The sequence below is a fragment of the Lepidochelys kempii genome, chromosome 1, assembly GCF_965140285.1.
Source record: "Lepidochelys kempii isolate rLepKem1 chromosome 1, rLepKem1.hap1, whole genome shotgun sequence".
NCBI classification, from domain to species: domain Eukaryota; kingdom Metazoa; phylum Chordata; order Testudines; family Cheloniidae; genus Lepidochelys; species Lepidochelys kempii.
Genome location: NC_136380.1, coordinates 306,229,169 through 306,246,507, shown reverse-complemented (window position 1 = coordinate 306,246,507; position 17,339 = coordinate 306,229,169). Strand labels below are relative to the sequence as shown.

At 41.5% G+C, this 17,339-nt stretch overlaps 1 protein-coding gene across 4 annotated transcripts in view; it reads right to left on the bottom strand.

Moving 5' to 3' along the window:
• ST7 (suppression of tumorigenicity 7) overlaps positions 1 to 17,339 on the bottom strand; it is a 233,057-nt gene that overhangs the window by 190,540 nt on the left and 25,178 nt on the right. Inside the window, exon 2 of one of the 4 annotated variants that reach the window (XM_073328160.1) lies at positions 14,669 to 14,764. The exons of 2 other annotated variants lie outside the window; for them this stretch is intronic. Coding sequence is in view for 1 of the 2 variants with exons in the window: in XM_073328158.2 (XP_073184259.1) it covers positions 5,345 to 5,375 (31 nt within the window). In the remaining variant the exon portion in view is untranslated. Of the gene's footprint in view, positions 1 to 5,344; positions 5,455 to 14,668; positions 14,765 to 17,339 lie in introns of all 4 variants that reach the window. One more of the 4 variants, XM_073328158.2, reaches the window with a different exon arrangement.

The window sequence follows — 17,339 nt, the reverse complement described above, 5'->3', positions numbered from 1 at the left end:
AGTGGCTCACGTCTCACTATCATGAGGCCCTTATACAACTAGCAAACAAAGCTGAAAAAAATCTTAAACAACTGGTTTCACAGCAAACTATATATTTTGACAGGTTTCAGAGTAGCAGCCGTGTTAGTCTGTATTCGCAAAAAGGAAAGGAGTACTTAGTGTCACCTTAGAGACGAACAAATTTATTAGAGCATAAGCTTTCGTGAGCTACATCTCACTTCATCAGATGCATGCAGTGGAAAATACAGTGGGGAGATTTTATATACAAAGAGAACATGAAACAATGGGTGTTACCATACACATTGTAAAGAGAGTGATCACTTAAGGTGAGCTATTACCAGCAGGACAGCGGGGGGAGGGGGGGAACCTTTTGTAGTGATAATCAAGGTGGGCCATTTCCAGCAGTTGACAAGAACGTCTGAGGACAACAGGATTTCAACAAATTTCCATCCCACCATCAACCTCAGCCTGGACCAGTCCACACAAGAGATCCACTTCCTGGACACTACGGTGCTAATAAGCAATGGTCACATAAACACCATCCTATACCGGAAACCTACTGACCACTATTCCTACCTACATGCCTCCAGCTTTCATCCAGACCACACCACACGATCCATTGTCTACAGCCAAGTTCTACGATACAACTGCATTTGCTTCAACCCCTCAAACAGAGACAAACACCTACAAGATCTCTGTCAAGCATTCTTACAACTACAATACCCACCTGCTGAAGTGAAGAAACAGATGGACAGAGCCAGAAAAGTACCCAGAAGTCACCTACTACAGGACAGGCCCAACAAAGAAAACAACAGGTTTCAGAGTAGCAGCCGTGTTAGTCTGTACTCGCAAAAAGAAAAAGGAGTACTGGTGGCACCTTAGAGACTAACCAATTTATTTGAGCATAAGCTTTCGTGAGTTACAGCTCACTTCATCGGATGCATTCAGTGGAAAATACTGAATGCATCCGATGAAGTGAGCTGTAGCTCACGAAAGCTTATGCTCAAATAAATTGGTTAGTCTCTAAGGTGCCACTAGTACTCTTTTTTTTTTTTTTTAAGAAAATAACAGAACGCCACTAGCCATCACCTTCAGCCCCCAACTAAAACCTCTCCAACGCATCATCAAGGATCTACAACCTATCCTGAAGGATGACCCATCATTCTCACAGATATTGGGAGACAGGCCAGTCCTTGCTTACAGACAGCCCCAAAAACTAAAGCAAATACTCACCAGCAACCACACACCACACAACAGAACCACTAACCCAGGAACCTATCCTTGCAACAAAGCCCGTTGCCAACTGTGTCCACATATCTATTCAGGGGACACCATCACAGGGCCTAATCACATCAGCAACACTATCAGAGGCTCGTCTACCTGCACATCTACCAATGCGATATATGCCATCATGTGCCAGCAATGCCCCTCTGCCATGTACATTGGTCAAACTGGACAGTCTCTACATAAAAGAATAAATGGACACAAATCAGACGTCAAGAATTATAACATTCAAAAACCAGGTGGAGAACACTTCAGTCTCTTTGGTCACTCGATTACAGACCTAAAAGTTACAATTCTTGAACAAAAAAACTTCAAAAACAGACTCCAAGGAGAGACTGCTGAATTGGAATTAATTTGCAAACTGGATACAATTAACTTAGGCTTGAATAAAGACTGGGAGTGGATGGGTCATTACACAAAGTAAAACTATTTCCCCTTGTTTATTCCTCCACCCCCCACTGTTCCTCAGACGTTCTTGTCAACTGCTGGAAATGGCCCACCTTGATTATCGCTACAAAAGGTCCCCCCGCGAGCCCCGCTCTCCTGCTGGTAATAGCTCACCTTACCTGATGATTACTCTCGTTACAGTATGTATGGTAACACCCATTGTTTCATATTCTCTGTGTATATAAATCTCCCCACTGTATTTTCCACTGAATGCAACCGATGAAGTGAGCTGTAGCTCACGAAAGCTTATGCTCAAATAAATTTGTTCGTCTCTAAGGTGCCACAAGTACTCCTTTTTATATATTTTGAGTTTCACAGTAAACCTACATATGTCAGACCTATTATTTACATGGTCAAAATTGTAAAGCTCAGTCAAGATCTTATTGTTATGGGTGAAACACTCCCAGTATTAGTGGAAACATTTAAGGTTAGCCCCAATGCCATAAGATTTTGAAATCTAGAAGCACATCAAATTTGTGGCACTGTCAAAATATAGTTCAGCATCCCACTGAGATTATGTGGGAGAGACTGGTTTTAGAATGAGGTCATAGAACTCAAATCCTTACATACTTTATATGCCTGTTAAAATTCAAAGTTAAGGAGACCCTTTTCCATTTCCCAAGCAATGTCTAAAGGCCTCGTCTACACTAAAAAGTTAGGTTGAAGAAAGCCACCTTAAGTCGACCTGTTAATGTATGTGTCTACAATACTGGGTCCTTTACGCCAACCTAAGTCGCCTCTAATGTCGACTTCTGTAATCCACCTCTGTGAGAGGTGTAGCACTTAATTTTATTTTCATGGGCCGACTGCGAGGTCGTGCAGATGCAGCTCTGTGTAATTCGACTTAATTGGCTTCCAGGTGGTGTCCCACAATGGTCATCTGTGACCGCTCAAAAGATCATTTTCAACTCTGCTGCACTGCAACCAGGTACACAGGAAACAGCCCCTCCCCTGCTAAAGCCCCAGGAAATTTTGATTTCCCATTTCCTGTTTGATCAGCATTGGGAGCATGCGAGCTTGAGCACAGCTAATCATGGACACTACACGCCTCAAATGCACTCCAGCCTGATCTGCACAGGAGATGGTGGATCTCATCGCTGTGTGGGGAGAAGAGTCTGGGCAGGCAGAGCTCCGATCCAGCAGAAGAAACGCTGACATCTATGCAAAGATCGCTTGTGGAATAGGGGAGAAGGGCTACACAGGGGACACACAGCAGTGCTGTTTGAAAATAAAAGAACTTCGCCAAGCGTACCAGAAGGCAAGGGAGGCGAACAGTCGTTCTGGTGATGAACCCCACACATGCTGGGTCTACAACAAGCTGCATGCGATTCTTGGAGATGACCCTACCAGCACCCCCACAGTCAATGTGGGCACCTCACAGGTGTGAGAGTCTAGAGACAAAAGGGAGGAGGATCTGGTGATGAGGAGGAGGAGAATGGGAAACAGGTGAGCAGTGGATCCATTCTCCCCGAGAGCCAGGAAACATTTTTAACCCTGGGGCCCTGTGGGTCACAGGACATCACGGTGGCCGACCGTGATGCCGGGGAAGGCACCTCTGGTGAGTATACAGTTACAATCAAAGTCCAGTTAAACTTTAGCAGGCACACACATTCGGTGGTATTGCATGTTTACTGTGAAGAAAAAGCGAGGTGCTGTGGTTCTCTGCTTACAAGAGGCCGCTTCAGCTATGCAGAGGGTGGCCCCTGGAAAAGACTGTTTATGGGATAGCCCAGGAATCCTCCGTGGATCTCTCTAGGAAACTTTCATAGGGATACTCTGCAATCCTTTGCAGAAGGTTTCTGGGCAGGGCAGTCTTATTTCTTCCACCATGGTAGGACACTTTCCCACGCAACTCCTAAATTAATTCTGTTGGCATCATTGCAGTAAACAGCATAGCAATATAAGGACCGCATCTATACCCAGACGCTTGCAGCATCTCCTTCCTTTCTGTCCCTGTTACCCTCAGGAGACCGATATCACATAGGGTCACCTAGGCAAAATGGGGGAAGTTCTCATTAAAAGTGCTCTTACAAGGGGAAAAAAAGGGCATTTAGACCCACCCCACATTCCAGATCGCCAAACCATGCGGCTACTAATTTACTGTGCTTGGCAAGTAGTTTAAAGTGGCTGACAAGACCGGAGCCCCACAAGAGAGATTCTGCAATTTGGGAGTGAAAACGTTCCCCCACAACCCCGTTCGTAAACAGCTTCCCATGGTGTTATGGGGAAGGGCCACTGTTCAACTAGCTACCTCTGCTCCCGATATGAGCCTACCATAAACGTCATTAAACGTGTGGTCACCCACGACCCAGGGAGGCATACTCACCATGGCTGGAGCAGCAAAACGGCACAGTGAACGGTTATGGATTCTGATTATGTGACGGCTTGGACCTAGTGTAATAAGGTTTTTTTGTTTGTTTGTTTGTTTTTTTTATGAAAATGGCCTTGCTGTGGAAACATTTTATTCATGTACAATGGCTCCTTTATTTTTTCCAGTGACTGACAGCTGGAAATGTGTCCTTTGGCATGTCATCAACACCTGAAAGCAGACTTTCACTGATTAGAAGGAGGAGAAAGAGAACGCGGGAGGACATGTTCACTGAGATAATGAAGGCCTCTGGGACAGCTGACACAGAGCTGAAAGCGTGGAGGATTTCACTGTCCAAGAACTTAGACATGGAGAGCAGGAAAGCTTCCAATGAGCAAGTGTGCACGGCTCAGGATGAGATGCTTTGGATTATGAAGGACCAAGCACACATGCTGAGGTGTCTGGTTGAACTGCAGGAACAGAACCAGGAAGGTAGAGTCCCTGATGGTTAGCCAGCCAGCATCGCCTGGCACAGAATCGCCCTCCCCCAAGCGTTCCCTGAGGCATGGGCGAAAAGTCCATTATCCCTTTCATTTAACTCAGCGGGAGGGTACAAGGAACAGAAGGAGCCCATTCACAGACCTTTGATGGTCTGGAATGCGGTGTTATGTTACACAGCTGAAAATGTTTCTCCTGTTCCAACTTTACAACCCCTTTTCCCCAAGGCTACCTCCCCCCCCCATTCTCCCTCTTTCCTTATGTTTGTTAAATAAAGTAAATGGATTTGAGAAATAAATGTTCTTTATTGAGTAGAAGCAGTGAGCTTGGGGGGGGGGGGTTGGCTTTACAGGGACACAGTGATACAAGGCAGGTGAAGGTTTGGGAAAGCACAGTGGAGACAAGCAGCTCACATTACTGTGACTCATTACTGAAATGGCTTTCAAAGCCTTGCAGAATCGCAGCGCCCCTTGCTGTGCTCTTATTGCCCTGGTGTCTGGCTCCTCAAAAATGGCTGCCATGCGATCTGTCTCAACTGCCCACCCCTGTGGAAAATGTTTCTCCCTTTTTTCTACAGATATTATGGAGCACACAGCAGGCAGCTATAACCAGGGAGATGTTCTCTTCACTAAAAGAAAAGGAGTACTTGTGGCACCTTAGAGACTAACTCTTTGAGCATGAGCTTTCGTGAGCTACAGCTCACTTCATCGGTCCAACCTTGTCAGTAAACTTCTCCAGAGCCCGTTCAAACGGCCAAAGGCAAATTCAACCACCATTCGCTGAGCCTATAGTTGAACCATTACTTACTGTTGTCCAGATGGTCGATGTATGGCTTCATGAGCCATGGGAGCAAGGGGTAGGCTGGGTCCCCCAGGATAACATAGGCATCTCAACGTCGTCAATGTTCATTCTGTGGTCTGGAAAGAAAGTCCCGGATTGCAGATTTTTTAACAGACCCGAGTTCCTAAAGATGCGTGTGTCATGAATCTTTCCCGACCAGCCTATGTTGATGTTGGTGAAATGCCCCATGATCCACCAGCACTTGCAACACCATTGAAAAGTATCCCTTTCGGTTTATGTACTCTTTGGCAAGGTGGTCTGGTGCCAAGATGGGATATGCGTGCCATCTACCACCCCATCACAATCAGGAAACCCCATCACGGCAAAACCATCCACTATGTCCTGCACATTTCCAGACTCCCTACCCTGTGTAGCAGAAGTCGATTAATTGCCCTGCACACTTGGAGCACAGTAGCTCCCAGGGTTGATTTATCTACTCCAAATTGATTCCCCACTGACCGGTAACTGTCTAGCATTACAAGCTTCTAAATAGCTATCACCACTCACTTCTCCACTGTCAGAGCATCTCTCATTTTTGTGTTGCTAAACTGCAGGGCAGGGGAAAGCTCTGCACAAAGTTCCTGGCAGGTGGCCTTCCCCATTCGAAAGTTCTGCAGCCACTGCTAGTCATCCCATACCTGCAAAATGATGCGGTCCCACCAGTCAGTGTTTGTTCCACGGGACCAGAAACGGTGCTCAGAGTGCAGCTGCTCAGTGACTGCCAGCAGCAACTGTGAATTGTTTTTTTCAGTGGCTTGCAGCAGGGCTGCTTGCAGGGCATCGCACGGCGGACCCCACTTTGGCTCTGAAAATACTGCAGAAGAAGGCATGAGGTGTTTGAGATGCTCACAGCAAGAGTGCACAACTGAGTAGGCTCCATGCTTCTGGGGTTATGGCATACGTGCAGAGGTTTTAAGGCGCAAAAACCACTGGGTTGTTTGCCATTGAGCACAGTGCATCATGGGATGCCAACACAATGTTCCTGTTCTCCCCACGACAATGTTTTAGTCCCATGAGGCATTGCACAAACTTCCTAAAACACAGAGTGGCAAGTTGCACTTTGGGATAACTACCCACGATGCACTGCTTTGTGCATTGATGCAAGCTAGAGAGGACCCACTCCATCGAGACAATGAGCATGGTGTGGCCACACACACAATTGACTTTATCTAATTCAATCTCGAGCCTCTGAATTAATGTAAGTCGACTTAATTTTATAGTGTAGACAAGTCCTAATACAGGCAGTTGCCATATTGTACATGAAGGAAAGGAGTGGGGGAGACAAACTCCCACTTCCTATCAGAACGAGGTAACTGAATCAGGTGGCAGTGCATAAACCAGAATGTTCTATTACATAGATCTTCACATCACAACAATCCTAAACCAAATGGAGTCACTCACTCCTCATTTCTCCTACAGGCTATCACTTGCCACAATGAGCAAATCTTAAAATGGCCAGGTAGCAGTGGGTCAGATCATCAGCTGGTGTAAACTGGTGTAGGTCCAGTTAAGTCAATGAAGCGAGGCTTATTTACACTAGCTGAGGCTCTACGTCTGAAGAAACGGGTTGTATGTTTCTTCCCCAGAAAGGTAGGAGAAAGCTCTGCTACAGTTCAAGTAACCAGCTGTCCATCGTATCATATTTTGCTGCTCTCTCAACAGCCTGACTGCTAAGGAAAAATGTGAAGACCTATAAGTCACCAGACTTTGCTTTAACTATCCTGCAGTTGGCTTCAAAACAACCAGCAATTTGGGTAAACAGAATTCTGCCAAATGGAAAAGATTTTCAATTTGCAGTCAGCAAAAAACAACAGGATAGTCTTATTTTCTCACCACCAGTAATACTGGATTGTCTCAATCTTTCATACCAGAGTACAAATAGCAACTACTCATATTAATCTTTCTGCAATATCTACCTTCCATAGCAACATCAGATACCTGGGACTGTCTGGAACTTCAGACACCTATGGAGCACTAAAAGAATCTCCACTTTAATGTATGAAAAAATAACTAAATCTGACAATTTTTAGGAAATAATCTTTTATCTTGGCTAGAAGAGTTGTAGAATTAAAATCTCTGGCCTCTGTTTTTCCTTTTATGGTTAAGAATGCAAAAGCTGGACCCTATTTTCTTTCCCAAAGGCTCTTCATCCTGTTCTAATTTGGGAACAGAATTACACTCTCTAGTCAAACATTTCTAAACAATATGATTTCTTTGTAATCAGAATAGCGTCATAGTAAGCATGTAAAATTACTATGCCTTAACACATTTTAAAATGACATCAACATTTTCATCTTGGTCTTACGTATATAACAAAGAATCAAGCATTTCAACACACGTTTTCAAAACATCAAACTATTCATATACCTTACAGGGGTCTCAATTAACCATGTCAACTCGGGAAAGGGACCTGAGCATCATTGTACATGGCTTAATGAAGACCTTTAGTCAATGTGTAGCTGTGGTCAAAAAAACAAACAAGATTTTAGGAGGCATAAGGAAAGAGATGGAAAATATCATGATGCCATTATATAAACCGATGATGTGGCCTGACTAAGAGTTCTGTGTGCTGTTCTGGAAGCCCTCTCTTTAAAACAATATCACAGAATAAGAGGGGGCAATGTGAACAACTATGGGCCAGGGAAAGCTCTCACATGAGGACATATGGAAAAGATCGGGTTTGTTCACCATACTAAGTTGATGAATAAGAGAGGACATGATAAAAGTATATAAAATAATGGATAGTCTGGAGAAGGTAGACCGGGAGAACAGAAGCCCCCATTCTCCTAATGCAAGAACAAGGGGACATTCAAGGAAATATGTTTTCAATCAAAATGTGATAAAACTGTAGAATTCAATCACCCCAGGATATCACTGAGATCAACAATTTAGCAACATTCAAAGAGGGATTGGATGATTAGATGGATAATAAGAACATCCAGAGTATAACAGTCAATGCTAAAAGAAGACTGTTGGAAGGGATTAAAACCTCATGCTTCAGGACTTATCTGTTAGGCCGCAGGGTGAGACCTCTAGGGTGTGGGGCAGATTACCCCACATTTGTCTATTGCAGACTTCTTTCACCTTCCTCTAAAGCATTTGGTGCTGGCCATTGTTAGAGACAGGATACTAGACAAGACAGACCGTGGGTCGACTGCAGCACGGTTATTCCTAGGTTCCTATGGATAGTTTCCTAAACACAAAAGTCTCCTAATATATACAAAAAGCATCCACTAGCCAAAAATACCAGGAATGACAACTTCCTGGGCCGAAGCACACAAACTCTGCTTCAGATATAGAAAAGAGCCCAAACAGCTTCCAGATTACCCTGCAGGATTTAAAGATATATTATATAATGTCTCTACAGGAGATAACGTCTTCCTCCAATATCAAACTTGTTCTAAAATCAGCACAATAATTCATTTTTATTATTCCATCTATGCAACCCTAACCAATAGTTCTTTGCCATGATGGGAGGCTAATGAAGAGGATTTATTCACTGCAGTAACAGCATCTCTGCCCTCGTTGAGATATTCACAAATGTTTGCCTCCTTGATGTAAACTTATCAAGACTGAAATATGCTGAGAATCCTGGAATGTACAGAAAAGGCCACTAGCTGTAGAGTTAGGACCATGTTCTAATCACACTTTTAAGTTTCATCTATTCTTAGATGTCTACCATCTGTGCAGAGAAAACATTCTGAACCGGGAAGGAAGGCTTCACGATGGTAATTCTATCTTTTTGTAGTTGCAAACTAGGACAGTATCAGGAGAATCATTCCAACCCAGAAATCTAGTGCTTTAGTTCAAAATTTTGGTCGGAAAAGTAATTAAATTCTACCACAGATACATTTGAAAGTCTAATTGCTATTAGAACTTAACCTTCCACGGGAAAAGTTAAATGATCTTTTTCTTCCTGGTCCCTGCAGTTATGTTATTTTTGTGGTTAGAAAGTGAACAAATATCTAAACAATTTTTCACCTTCCTTAAAGACAAGGGAGGGGACACAATCCTCAGCTAGTGTAGACTGTCATAGCTTCATTGCAGTATATAGTGCTATGACAGTTAACACTATCAGAGGACCTGCCCCATGAGATCTAATCCTCAGTTTGAATAAATTGGATTCCGACATTACTGAAGCTATGGTGATGTACACCAGCTGTGGATCTGGCTCAGCTTTCTTTAGATTAAGATTTGTCCAAGAACCGCAGAATCTAATTGTTGAAAAGAGGCCAATCTGGTGGCCACCATTTTTCCAGGCATTTCACCAAATTCCACTAAGAGCCACTGAACTTAATGTAAAAGGTGCTATGCAAAAAGTCAAGAAATAAAACTCCATCCAGGACATAACATGGAGTAATAATAAATAATAAATAATAATAATAATAGTATGCATCTGCCAGGATGCCAAGACAACAAATGCTGGTGAAAGAAACATTGTTACTTATTTTAAAACACTCTACTTGAATTTTGATTGAACATTACAATGTTCTTTTCGCCTCCCACTTCTCTTCCCATCATACTTTGAACTGCAAGAGAGACAAAAGTGGTTGGAGATGGTCTTCAAGATAGCAATAATGACACTGTTACACTGAAAGAAAGATTCTGCATTTTCCCTTATAGAATCTGAAATAATTGAGCTACATCTAGATAATGTACTGTATTCCCACAATTGAAAAAAGGCCAATTTTGTTCCAGGTTTTAAAATAAAAATAAACAAGAGATACAGATGGTGCAGTTAAGCCCTTTTTCCAGTTATCACAGCAGGAGGTCAACCAGCTTACCTTCAAATCTTGTCCTACGGCATTCTGTGTAACTACTTATAGCCCATATTAGGGAGAAGCAGATATGTCTTCACTGCAAAAAGGTGGGGTTCTTTTTAAAGCAGGCTAACAAATGTGCGTTTAGCAATCCCACTGTACTATCCTAGTGGAGACACAGTGCGGGTTGTTTCCATTACAAATTAAGTTCTGCACTATACACCTGTCTGTGGTTGATTTTGCCTAGTTGCCTCCTGATAAAATCTGCTTGTACCTTGTCTCCACTAGGATTTTACAGCAGGATAGCTAATGCGAGTTAGTTATCCCAGGGTAAAAACACCTTTTTTGGCAATGAAGACAGTAGGCATTGCTGACTACTTCTCATTGACTTCAAAAGCATCATTACCCCAGGCTATGCAACACCAACTGACATTATAGTTAATTACCAGATATTAACTTGGATGGAGATTAAAACCCAATCTTGCTGCCTATGTATCTTGAATAAAAGCACCCTTTCCACAAAAGCAGACACCCAAATTCCAGGTTCCATAAAAATAGGTTATATAGCAAATGCCCTCAAAGATGCAGTGCATTTTACATTTGTGATAGCTTTTTCATGATCACAAGCAACCATGTGTCCTCACACTTTCTGCAAACCCAGGGGGTATGGCTTTATATTTAGATTATTCTTTTAAAATGGCAATTTACGAGTAATACAAAATCCTTTTATTATTGTTTTTGCGCGCATTATTAAAAAAGTAAATTTAATGGACCCTTTTTAAATTTCTGGGGGGAAATTCAGCATAGGGGATCATTTGAAAACTGGAGATCAAGTCAAAGTTTGAGACATACCATACTGGAACTTGAGTAGCAGAACAAGTGTTTGGGAAAAACAGACAGCCTGAATAGTCTCAGAAGAGGCTGAAGTCTTAATCCGACACCCTTGCTCCCCAATACCACCTGAGAAAAGGGTGAGTGTTGGCAGTTTCCTAGGTCTTTTCAAAAACATGTGGAAGTGTGTTAGTGAAGGAGGCTTTGATAAGACCTGGGATGTGTATCAGTACAATAAGAGTTATTTGACATTGTTTTTCTTGTATATAATGTTTCTCTTGCAAAATGTGTACTTAGTGCCATTCGTATTTTCCCACTAGTCATCCATAGTTTTAGGTATTCCGATTAGAGAGAGAGCTTTTAGGCATATGAAATAACATCAGAATAGAAGACCTAATAAAAATAAACTTGATCTTAATTTTCTTCATTTTCTCACAATGATTTATAGCTAGAATGAATAGTAAATTGGGAAAGTCAGGAAGCTAATGTAACTAACACACTACCAATTGCATCTTTTTAGATCATCTAAGCATCAGGGAGAGAACACTTAGCCCTAAACATTTTGTACACAGTATAAGTTTTTGTTGGTCATTTAAACAAATTCAAAACTATTCTCTAAAAGAAAACACAGAAGTCTTGTTATAGTCAACTTGAATTCCGAGGACTCTTCCTTGGCTTGACAACCACTGACTGCTAGCACTGGCCCCATTTCAGTCATGAAAATGCATCATGGTTTGAGACCACTGCAACTACAATACTGAATAGACATGTTTTTCTATGTTAAATAGCACTGGGATATTTAAGTTCAGTTGATTCAATGATGTGTTGAGTTTGATTTTAAAAAAACAACAGTGTTGTAGCTGTTTACTGTGCGTAAGCTTAAATCTCCCCAAGTGAGTACTTCTCAGGAGGTGATCCTCTTACAAAAAGTCAAACACCTTCATCTGTGTACACACACACACAAACCACCACCAAGGTGTGGGTGTGTGTTATCCATGTTATAACAGCTAGGCTGGTGGTGAATTGTGATTACTGATAGATTAATTGTTTCCACAGTTGGTAACCTGTGCTAAAACTTTCTCTTTTTACAGTTACTCCAACTCTTTCCCCATCCCGCCAACTCATTAATTTCACCCACCTATTGCTTCTTGTTTATTTAGACTATATATATTCAGAAGTTTAGGGCAAGAACAATGATTTATTACATATTTGTACAGAGTCTATCTGCAGGAGCTGTGCCTACCTCAGTTTCCCTCCTTCAGAATCCCCAGTAAGTTTTAGCAAGATATGCTTCATCAATAGCATCAATATCATGTCAGGACAACTAGTTTCTTTCTCAGCCCACGACAAAAATGTTATCAGAAGTAAGCAGTTAATGGATACAATTTTCTTTGTAAAGATGGTAATAAAGAAAAAGCGTACACACCAGGCATGATGGGGTGCTGGTCTACAACTAGTGCTCCTAAAAATCCTATTGTAAAACAAATAAATAAAATACTAAACAAACAACATTCTGTTGACTGCTCCCTAATGAGTGGAATATGTCAGATTCTCTGACATAGCAGATTCTCTTTATTGGCTTTGCATATTGTAGAGAGGCTCCTTTAGTTTAAAAGCCAAATCCATTAATCTTGGGCCTGCCTTTTATGGGCCAGATCCTCAGCTAAAGTAAACCATCATAGCTACATTGGAATCAATGGAGCTACACAAATTTACAGCAGCTGAGGATCAATGGATTTTCTCTCTCAGAACACATGTACCGTGTGCTGTTAGCTGATCATCATGGTATTTGTAAATACACTGCTGTGGAGCATTAAAAATGTTCTTCTCTCAGAAGTTCTTGCAGTTCCTCCAGGTCTTTTCCGACTTTGCCTTCTTCCACAGTCAGAGTTACAACACTAACTAGATTCTGGTCACTGTTTAACTAGATGCCCACCCCTGCATCTTCGATTTGTTGCTGATACTCAAAATGAAAATCAAGAATTTCTCTCCTTTTAGGTATTAAAGGAAAAGCCCAGCACCTTCACAAATGTATTGCTTAATATACTCATTTCAGAAATCAGCACATCCACCATTGTCTGCTCACCAACAGTATTCTGACTCAGTAGGAAATGACAACTGAAGATGCAATGGCAAATCCCCTCTATATCCATTGCCTGTTTTCATTATCTGAGCGTCTAAATTTATTATGTCTGAACACAATCTTGTTTTTTGAACTATGCCTCCCACAATCCTACCTCAGCTACCTCTTAAAGACTGCAGGAGTCAATGATGTTGACTACTATATATGAATCTTTTAAAGGTTGCCCTCTAGTGTTCACAAGATATATAAACATTACCATTTTTGTTCACACAATTGTACACTAACTGTAAAATCTCTCATTAAGATGAGATACACCAGACAATTTGCATGTAACCTGCAGTGTGAGCCAAAGATTTTGAAGGGAATTGGGGAAAGACGAGAAAACCCCCTAAAACCAACAAAGCTTTATTTTAAAGTTCATGTCTGTACAACAATCATTTGGAACTGAAAGTAACTAAAAATCTGTTTGATCTGGGTTTTAATCAACATTGTACATGGTCAAAACATCTGCAGAATTGGAACTCTAATTTTATCTGGTTCATGTTCAGAAAAGGGTGAATCATTTGTAATGAATAATTTATTTGAACAATTTCATGTCATCAACAAATAATTTCTCTGAATAAGCTTTGGGTTGTAGCTTCTTCACAAGCAATTTGTAGTAAGGATCAAAAAGCAAGCTGCTTTGATTTGAGAGAGGTCACACATTGTTTCAGTTCCTTAACTGATGAGTGTAATTCTTAAGAGTCAGGCTCAGATGTGAATACTCCTTATTCATTAGTCTTAATTCATTTTCAGTCATTCATATTCTGTAATACAAGTTTAGCATGTTACCCAAATCAGCAAGTAATCTTTCCAATGAACCAGAATGTTCACAGAAAGGGAACAGAGTACAAGAAAAATGGTTTAAAAATTCTCTAAGGTGCCACAAGTCCTCCTTTTCTTTTTGCGAATACAGACTAACACGGCTGTTACTCTGAAACCTAAATATTGTAGTGCATTATTTTCTCTTTGCAGTATTCAGTTACCTCTAAGAATGCATCATCAGTGCTGACTATAATTCTGATCTGAGATCATATACTTCCTCAAAGTCCTGACATGTGTCATTCATACATTAAACAAACAAACACTGTTTGTTTTACATAAATCACTCACACACTAGACATATACACATAGTAATTATGGATAAAATTTTCAAGTGACAGTTCCATTTTCAAAGGTGACTAAATCACTTATGCACTTTTGAAGATATTACCCTTATAGTTTTACCTAGTGTATATATTAGTCTATAAATAAGTAGTTAGATTTAATATACCAATTACAGGAATGCTATAGTCCTATAAATGAATTAGCACGCCAAAAGAAAGTTTACACAAGTACCATTAATCCCACTTAAATTAATACCAAAAAAGACATCTAAAAAAAATTAATAGATGTCCAATGATCCTAGGGGTAAAATGCAGATTTAAAAAAAATCCAAAGCAACCAGATAAGAGTTGTAGTATATTGTTTCTGTGTCCCAAACCAAAATACATTTCATAGAACAGCAGAACAAATTTAGCAAACAACCTGCTAAAGAAATAAAGTACAGAGCACATAAATGTTATGAAGGTTTTTTACCAGATAAGCCAAGGTTTTCAGTTGCTGCGTTGTGAAATTTCTCTTGGGGGAGGCCCAGGAGCAGGCGTCATAGTTTCCTACCACCAACAGAATTTGCTGTGGTATTAATACAAAGAGGTTTGTGAGAAGAGCCTCATAAAAATTGCATTGCTTCTGGCAACATTTTTCCTAAATGCTGCTCTGTCACATTGGAAAAAAACAGCAAAAATGAAACCAGGTATATTTTGGGTTGACATTTATTATTCATTTCTGTCTTTTTCAGTGTTATTGATTCTAGTGCCTATATACACAGATCGCACATTAAAAGAGAACTGTTCTAATCTACAAAAAGAACAGGAGTACTTATGGTACCTTAGAGACTAACAAATTTATTTGAGCATAAGCTTTCGTGGGCTACAGCTCACTTCATCGGATGCATGCAATGGAAAATACAGTAGGACGATTTTATATACACAGAGAACATGAAGCAATGGGTGTTACCATGCACACTATAATGAGAGCGATCAGTTAAGGTGAGCTATTACCAGCAAGAGAGGAAAAAAAAAACCTTTTGTAGTGATAATCAAGATGAGCCATTTCCAGCAGTTGACAAGTGTGAGGAACAGTAGGGGGGAAAATAAACAAGGGGAAATAGTTTTACTTTGTGTAATGACCCATCCACTCCCGGTCTTTATTCAAGCCTAATTTAATAGTGTCCAGTTTGCAAATTAATTCCAATTCAGCAGTCTCTTGTTGGAGTCTGTTTTTGAAGGTTTTTTGTTGTAATATTGTGGCTTTTAGGTCTGTAATCGAGTGACCAGAAAGACTGAAGTGTTCTCCGACTAGTTTTTGAATGTTATAATTCTTGACGTCCGATTTGTGTCCATTTATTCTTTTACGTAGAGACTGCCCAGTTTGGCCAATGTACATGGCAGAGAAAGATTGCTGGCACATGATGGCATATATCACATCGGTAGACGTGCAGGTGAATGAGCCCCTGATGGCGTGGCTGATGTGATTAAGTCCTATGATGGGGTCCCCTCGATTACAGACCTAAAAGTCGCAATATTACCTTAACTGATCACTCTCGTTATAGTGTGCATGGTAACGCCCACTGTTTCATGTTCTCTGTGTATATAAAATTGTCCTACTGTATTTTCCAAGGCATGCATCCGATGAAGTGGGCTGTAGCCAACGAAAGCTATTGCTCAAATAAATTGGTTAGTCTCTAAGGTGCCACAGGTACTCCTGTTCTTTTTGCGGATACAGACTAACACGGCTGCTACTCTGAAACTTGTTCTAATCTATTTTCTCAAGCTAAGCATTGTGTATTCAAGGGGGAAAACCAGCTACTTCAGTTCTTCATGAATCGTTATAAAGTCCTGTGCTGCACACATTGGGATAACTAAGATCCCACTGTAACTCTATTATACTGCTGCACTGGTACAAAGGGGCCGTGGTGCTGGCCTAAACAGCTACCTAGGAATTTACCCCCAGCTTGGAGGATTCCCCAGGGTAGTGCAGAGCCACCTCTCACAGCATACCAGAATATGGCTAAGAAAGGCAGCATGGCTAGGGTGCTACTGCACTGCTGATCCCAGACTGATGTATAGGCACCTAGTGACAATGCAGCAACAATAACTTACAGCAGCTCTGTGGCTGCTCTGATTTCAACTGGGTTCCTAATTGCCTTCAACTGGTCCCAATATCAGTGAAGTACAAAGACGACATCTAAAGCCATGATTAATTACCTCATATTGGGTCTTGTGCTGAGCGCAACTTCCCCAGACTCAAAGGTGAACAAATTGATTCATAACTAAGAGTATTTAAGGTATTACTAAATCAGTTAAAAAATTAATATGCAAGTATTTTAGCCCACTATGCACATTATTTACACAGTCTGTACCACAGACTGACAGAGGGTTTGTGAAGTAGCCATAAAGTGCTACCAATATATTTATACATCTAGGCACTCAGGGCTAGATCCACAAAGGCATTTAGGTGCCTAACTGCAACTTTAGGTGCTTAAACCCTCAAAACCCCCATCAAACCCGGGAGTCACCTAAAGCCCCTAAGCATCTACATTTCTGCTGGTAGAATCTCCTAAATTTCTGCCTTTGGGCATGCACAAGCTGCCCAGCTACTGACACTGCTGAGCTGCTTGATACCTAACTCACAACAGATTCCTCAAACTATCCATTTCCCTGCCTACCTTGCCTGAGAGGCCTGATTCAGTGGGCTGCTCAGAGACTTCTCATGGGCCAGAGAGCATAAGTAGGACTATGGGTCAGTGGCTAGGGCACTCACCTGGGGAGATGCAGGTTCCAGTCCCTACTCCAATGAAGTATTTCATACAAAGTGGAACAGCTTTTACAGGAGTGGTTGAAAGACACCCACTCCAGCATATCCTATACCCCAGTGGTTAGGGCACTCTTAGGAAGTAGGAGACCTGAGTTCAAGTCCTTTCTCCACATTAGGTAGAGTGGGGATTTGAACTTGTCTCTCCCACATTCTGGGTGAGTGCTCTGACCACTGGATTATTAGGCATAAGAGGACCGTCATTGCCTCCATAGCTGACCCACCTTAGGTGCCTAACTCCACGAGAGGGTTGATGACTGGGAAGGCACCTCTCTCTGGCCCAGAGCTAGGCGTCTAACTCCCTTTGAGGGGGAGGCTTAGGCCCCACCCCTCT